General features: G+C 61.4%; 1 protein-coding gene across 2 annotated transcripts; it reads right to left on the bottom strand.

Moving 5' to 3' along the window:
* Window positions 1–28: 28 nt before the first annotated feature.
* Window positions 29–6,220, bottom strand: MISP (mitotic spindle positioning). 2 transcript variants are annotated; one of them, XM_032712123.1, is made up of 5 exons: window positions 6,129–6,220; window positions 1,945–4,088; window positions 1,305–1,516; window positions 857–895; window positions 29–666 (listed from the first exon to the last, which is right to left on the bottom strand). In XM_032712123.1, exons 2-5 carry the CDS (start codon window positions 3,968–3,970, stop codon window positions 580–582), a joined length of 2,364 nt encoding a protein of 787 aa, XP_032568014.1. In that variant the 5' UTR covers window positions 3,971–4,088; window positions 6,129–6,220; the 3' UTR covers window positions 29–579. The 2 variants fall into 2 exon arrangements, 1 of the variants encoding a protein (XP_032568014.1); XR_004361015.1 differs by having other exon boundaries at window positions 588–666; window positions 1,305–1,388.
* Between the last annotated feature and the right edge of the window lie 368 nt (window positions 6,221–6,588).

The raw sequence follows: 6,588 nt of genomic DNA, 5'->3' as shown, positions 1-6,588 counted from the left end.
ACCAGCAGAGCAGGTGGACAGAACAGGCTGGGAAGAACAAGAGAGCAACAACTCTTTAATAAATTAGCAAAATAAACAGCATTTATATATATATTTATATTCAATTGCTGCGTCTCCATGGATCACAGGAGTTAAGCCAGTGTTGATTCCCCAGTCTCATGGCAGTGCTGATCCAGAGGCCTCAGTCCAGGTATCCCTGAGGCGATGCCCAGCCTCATGGGACCTAAAAACCTGAAATCACTGAGAAATAAAACAGCTTTTTTGTAAGCCAGAGACACAGCTCCCAAGGGGCAAAGTGAATTACCAAATGATTTCACCTGGCTGACTCCAGGTGGAAGTGATTAAAAAGTACTGATCCAATTTTTCCCCTCTTAAGAAAGTAAAAAAAAGTGTTCCCCCACAGGGAGGGGGAGGAAGGAGCAGATCTATTGCATGGAAGGATTATCAGTGACAAAAAACTAGATTGATTTGCAAGGTACATGTCTCCAGTTGTTGCAGTGGCCAGGGGTGGAACTGACTGGGTATTTTGGTCACGAATCAGTCAATCCCAAACAGGGTGAGCCCCCGGCCCGGGGCCCCTCAGTCCTCGTCGCGGACGTACTGCCCGGCCTCCCAGCGCTGGGCCATGGCGCTCTTGTGACGGATCACTCGGGTGCTTTCCACCACCTGCATGGACCAGAACGCGCAGGATCTTTGTAAAGAAGGGATTTTTATAATCAATCTGTTTTGCAGAGCTGCCCCCCTGCCAGCCCCCCCGCCCGCCCTGCTCAGCGCAGTGCCCACCCGAGGGGAGCGCGGGGGAACGGGGGTGTCGGGGCAGCGCGAGCAGAGCCCCCGCGTTCCTGAGGGACTTTACCTCTGTGTTGACCTTGTCGATGGGTTCTATGCCTGCGTACTGTGGAAAGGGGAAGACAGGATCAGATAATGGCAGCCTGGCAGGGGAATATCCAGAGGTGGCTGGATCCAGCCCCCGGGGTGGTCAGAGGAGGGGAGGCACACGCAGTGGTGCCCTCCCCGGGGTGGGGGAACGGTTCAGGCCAGGTTCCCCCCAGGAGGAAGCTGCTGCTCCTCTCCAGTCCCACCCAATGCTGGCAGCCCTGAACAGCCCGTGCAGCCCTGGGGAGCTCACACAGCCCCTCACTGGTGCCACCACCACCGGGTCTCCCACCAAGCCAAACAGCTGGACCTCTAGCTCCAGGTGGGAACCAGAACAGCCACCTCCACCTCCAGAGCCACCAGTCTTCTCCTGGGCTCCAGCCCCCCAACCACATGCTGCCCAGAAAGAGCAGGGTGGGCACATTCACCTTTCCATCCTCCTTCACCCTCCTCCTCCTCTCTTCAAAGGGGCTGGAACGTGACGAGTCTGGGGTGGGGGTCTCCATGCTGCCCTGGGAGGAACTGGCCACTCTCAGTGGGGTGAAGGACGACATCAGCCCCAGGATCCCCGTCTGGTGTGAGGCAGGAGTGGAGACAGGAGACCCAGACACCGAGTAGCTGCCGCTGGCACCTGAAGCAGCTTTACAAGAAAGCATCGGGGGGTGAGGGACTCCAGGACCGCTCCCAGGGGCTGGAGACCCTCTGGAGAGCCAGGCCCCTGCCCCAGACCCACGTCCGCAGCAGGTCTGGCAGATTTGGTCACAGCTGGGGCCCTGGGTCTGGGCCCCAGCCAGAGACTGCAGGAGCTAGGAGGGGAAGTGCATGAGCTGGGCCCTTCCAGCCCTGTTTGCTGCTGTAACGTGACACAAAGTCATCAAGCCCTGAGCAGCTCGAATCAAAAGCCATGCTGCTCCTGTGGAGCCCATTCCTCCTCAGCAGCAGTTCTCCTGCTTACTCCAGTTTGTTGGTATCAAGTTCTCCCAGGACAACTTGCTACCAGCGCACAGGAGCCCTTATGGGCATCCCCCAAGATCGTTGCTCTACCACTCTGCCCCTCTCCTCCCTTACCGGAGCTGTGCCGAGAGCGGGAGCCCTCCTGGGGAACACCGTCTCCGTAGTGGTTCATCAGCCGCCGCCGCTGCTCCTGCAGCTCCTCTTCCCTCTGCAGGTCGCTCCGGATCTCCTCCTCAATCAGTGCAGACGTCTGGGGCTTCCAGGTCCGCAGCCGGTACTGCTCCTCCCGGCCGTCCTCCCTCCGCAGCGGGCTCTGCGTCCCCATGTCCTCCGCGAAGGAGACCTTCGGCTTCCAGAAGGAGAGGGAGAAGTACTCTCTGGGCAGGACAGCAGTGCCGGTGGGGCTTGGGGTGGAGCCGGGAAGCTTTCCTCCCCAGGAATCCTTGCTCCCCCATTTGCTGGCACTGGCGGAAGCGTGCTGGGACACCGAGGGCTTCTCCGGGCTCCTCTCGCTGACGGTGAAGCGCGGCTGGGACAGCTGGAAGTGCGCGATGCTCGCTGTGTAGCTGGGACTGCTTCTCCTGCCCCTGGTGTCTTCTGTGGGGCTGGGGCTCGAGGGCTGCTCCACCACAAACTCCTTAACCCAGCACCTCCGCTCCTCTGCCTGCCTTGGGGCTGTGGACTTCTGCGGGGGGGCTTCCTCCTGCTCAAACACCCTCCTGCGCTCGTCCAGCTCCTGCTGCGTCCCCCTGTCATACGCCCCCAGAAGCCTCCCTTGCCTCTTCAGATCTTCCTCCCGCTTGGTTTCCTGCTCGATTTCCCTCTGGACATAAAGGGAAGCACGGCCTCTGTCCTTCCCTTTCCTGCCTGGGCCGGGAGAGCCATGAAGGGCGAGGACAGGCTTGGTCTGGATCTCCACCAGCTCACTGCCGGAGGTCAGCCGCTGGATACCCCTCTCTTTCCAGAGGTTCTCCTCCCTCTCCATCGCCATGCGGATCTCCCGCTCGATGGGCGTCTCACTGCTGACCTTCATCTCCTTGCCCAGCCCGTTGCTGGCAGCCCTCAGATCCACAAGGCCACTGAAGGTCTCATTGGAGGCACTTCCATCACTGCCGTAGCCTGTGTTGGCTTCGTTATACATCTCACCCAAGCCAGAGTCCAGGTCCTCTCTGGACAATGCTTTGGTCAGGCTGGACATTTTCACAATGGGATACGACCTTTCAGTGTGAGCTTTTCTGGGAGTATAAACCTCCTCCTTCTCCGGTGTCTTGTAGGACACATTGTAAACCTGGTAAACGCTCTTGTCCCTCCTGCTCTGGCTTGATGCACCGGCACTACCGTAACCTCTCACAGCCTTCGTGGCCATCTCAGGGCTGTGCCACTCTTCTTTGGAGACTTTTGTCACTGACTCTGGCTTAGGGGATATGGCCTGCTGCCCTGGGCTGAAAAAAGAGCCTGGGCTGCTCTTCTCTAGCATCAGAAACTGCTGCCGAGCCGCGGAGAAGTTGATCTGCTCCGTGTCGATATTGTCAGGGTCCACAGGTGTCGCAGCCCTGCCTGGGGAAGGTTTGTCAAAGCTGATGGCAAAACTGGTGGTGACGCTGCCTGCATGCTTGCCTTCACCCTGGCTGCCCGTGCCAGTGTTGATGGAGCTCAGCTCATCCATGGAGCTCCACCTCTCGGCAATGGTGGAGCTCTTCCTCATCACCTGGCTCCGGATGACCTCCCTCCTCTCGTCCTCAAGCTCCCTGGCTTTCTCGGGTGAGATGTTGGGTGGAGGGACCCTGTACAGGTCCTGTTCCTCCTCATCATAGAGCTTTGAGGGTTTCCTCTCGCCCCTGTAAGCCCTGAGGTCGTACAGGCTTCCCGACCTCACCACCTCCAGCTTGGACTCCCTGTCCGGGGACGGGGTCCAGACATCTTTTCCACCCTCCAGGAAATATGAGGGTGACTGGGACCTCCTCTTCCAGCCATAGCCATTTTCTACCCTCTGGGTGCTGTGTTGAGTGGAGCCAAACACATCGTCGTCACTGTCGGCCCTCAGCTCTGCCAGCGAGCTGGTCTGGTACCCATCGCTGGAGTCAGGCCTGTGAGAGGCCTGTGGGAGCTGGAACACCAGATGTCTGGTGACTCTGTCCATCTCCTGGGAAGAGCCACCCCTCTGCCAACCCGTCTTCGGACTGGGGCTGCTGCTCAGCTTCAAGGTCACCCACGAGCTTCTGGCTCAGCAGAGGCCAAGGGGCTGGACCTGGCTGTCCCTGCAAGCAGGAGGGGAGAGCAGCCGTTAAGAGCAACAGGAGGAGCAGAGGTCAGGGCACAGCCCCTCTTCCAGCCTGGTACTGCTGTCCTTGCTGGGGACAGACACCAACCTGCCCCGTCTGGGGCAGGAGCAGGCAGAGCACAAAGCACCGTTCCCAATAGGAATTGCCACAGAGCCCAGATCCCCCTCCGACCTCTGTCCCCCAGCCTGGGCACGTTCCAAGGGTGCACAGCCAAACCTGCTGCAGGTTCGTGGCACCACCAGCGGCAGCAAGACCACAGCCACGGTCCGACTGGGCATCACCCTGGGCACAGACACCCTCTGGTGTCGCATGGGCCTCTCCACATGCACGGGGCAGGGAGGGACCTCCAGCCCTGGGCGGCACCAGCAGGGAGAGGTGGCAGTAGTGGCACTGAGGCCACCCCTGCCTGGAATATCTCCTCGTGCATTTACAGGAAGGAGCCTCCAAGCAGCCGAGCTGTAGAAACAACTGGGTCATAAAAGTGGTTTCATGGCTCATAAAACGAGGGGACTTTAACCCCCCTGGCGTGCAGGGCGGGAGTGAACGGCCCTGACCTTGAGGTTGATGCTCCGGCGCTGGCTGAGCCAGAGCCGGCTGGGACAGCGGGTGCCAGGCAGGGAGGGGCAGCACAGGTGGGTCCCCATGAGGCAGCAGCTCTCACCGCACCTCAGATGCCATCCCGGCCCCGGCGCCGGGGACACCAACGTCACCCACGGACAAGCCGGGCGTGCCCAGGGCCAGCAGCACATCCTGTCCCGCTGTTTGCTGAGGCTTAGCCACAGCCTTGCTGTCACCCGTCACCACTCCTGGCTGGGCTCCGTGAGCCCCAGCAGGTCAGGGTGTGTCACTGCCGGGCACCGCTCCGGGGATCTCACGGCCTGCTGGGAGCATCAGGCAAAACGGGAGCAAGCCCACGGTGATGCCAGGGGCAGCCCAGAGCTGCCGTGGTACTTGCAAGCACAGCTCAGGGTGAGGCTCCCCAGGACAGAGGCAGATGCCTGGTGCTCCCCATACCTGGAGCATCCCAGCTCATCCCCAGGATGAGAGCACTCTGGATATGGCTCCTTCCTGCAGCAACACTGGTGACTGAGCTTCCCCTGCTCACCTCCAGCCCTCCTGGGATGCACTGTCCTCCCACAGGACAGCGGGCAAGTGGGGTTGGGCTCCAGTCAGGAGCTGTTTAAGCCTTTCCTGGATCTCATCAGCAGCACCTGGGACGTCCTGGCTGCCCATGCCCAGCCCCAGTGGCTCAGCCTCTCCCCCTGCAGCTGTGCTCTGCTGAATTTCCCTGTAATTCCTCTACCTGTGATTCAGTCTTGCTCTTTCATTGCCCCCGGTGACCTGGATAATGAAAACCACCTGACCACACCTCTTACCATGTTTGAGGTGGTTGAGGTCCTGGCTGGAAGGGGACACCCCCCTGGGGAGCACTGGCAGCTGGCACAGGAGGGGAGCAGGGAGGAGGAAGCCAGCTGGGCTCTTATCAGGGCTGCTCCACTCGAGCGGAACGGCCCCTCCCAGAGCTGCGCCCAAATCCATCCACCTGGCTCAGCTCTGTCCGGCGCTGAGGGACAGTCGGGGCTTAGGGATCCTGGTCATCCCCCTGGGCCGGGCTGCCCCCAGCCCAGCCAAGCACCACAAGAGGTGCTGGCCAGAGCAGGTGGCATTGCAGCACCCGCCAGTCTGGCCTGGGCCCCCCCACTGCAAGGAGACATCTGGGGCGCTTTCCAGGGCCTGCCTGTGCCGGGGGTTCTGCGTGGGGCTGCAGAGCTGCAGGGCCTGTTCCCACCCTGTGCCGGTGGCCGCGAGCGCTCCCAGACCGACCGACGTGCGAGGCGTGCGCGAGTGTCCGGCGTGTGGCCAACGTCCCTCCACCCACCCACAGGCTGCACCAGCCCTCCCTGCACACCCTCGCTGCCACCGTCCCTGGGTGGGCACCGGTCCCTCCGAGGCTGGGGGACACGGCGGCCCCCCAGCACCTGGCACTGCCCTCACCCCCGACCACGCTGCACTTACTGTCCAGGAAGCCGCCGGGGTGGGGGTCCCCATGCCCCGAGGAGGCCACACAGGGCACCCAGCTGAGCCGTGTCTGCTGGGGAGTGGCTGGGGTGGCAGCAGTGGGGGGCGGGGGGGGCCGTGGGTGGCGTGGCTGCGGGGCCCTGATAAGCTCAGCACGAGTCTGTGGGGGAATTCCAAGAACCATGTTGGGCTCAGTGCTCTGTCCCTGATCTCCCTGTGCCTCCATCACCCCGCTGCAGCTGGTCCCATGCCCAGGAGGCTGCCCTTGGCTCTGATCCGCAGCATGCACCGATGCACCAGTGGACCAATGTGCCAACACACCCATGTGCCAATGCACCAACGTGCCAACACACCCGTGCCTTGATGCACCAGTGCAGAGGTGCAGTGGAGTGGTGGTGCGGCAATGCACCCACAGACCTTCTTCCAGGTGCTTCCTGCCTCTCCATGGACACAGCTA

This window comes from Chiroxiphia lanceolata, chromosome 27 (genome assembly GCF_009829145.1).
Source record: "Chiroxiphia lanceolata isolate bChiLan1 chromosome 27, bChiLan1.pri, whole genome shotgun sequence".
NCBI lineage: Eukaryota > Metazoa > Chordata > Aves > Passeriformes > Pipridae > Chiroxiphia > Chiroxiphia lanceolata.
Note: the sequence above shows the minus strand (reverse complement) of the source record. Positions and strands in the feature narration are given on the sequence as shown.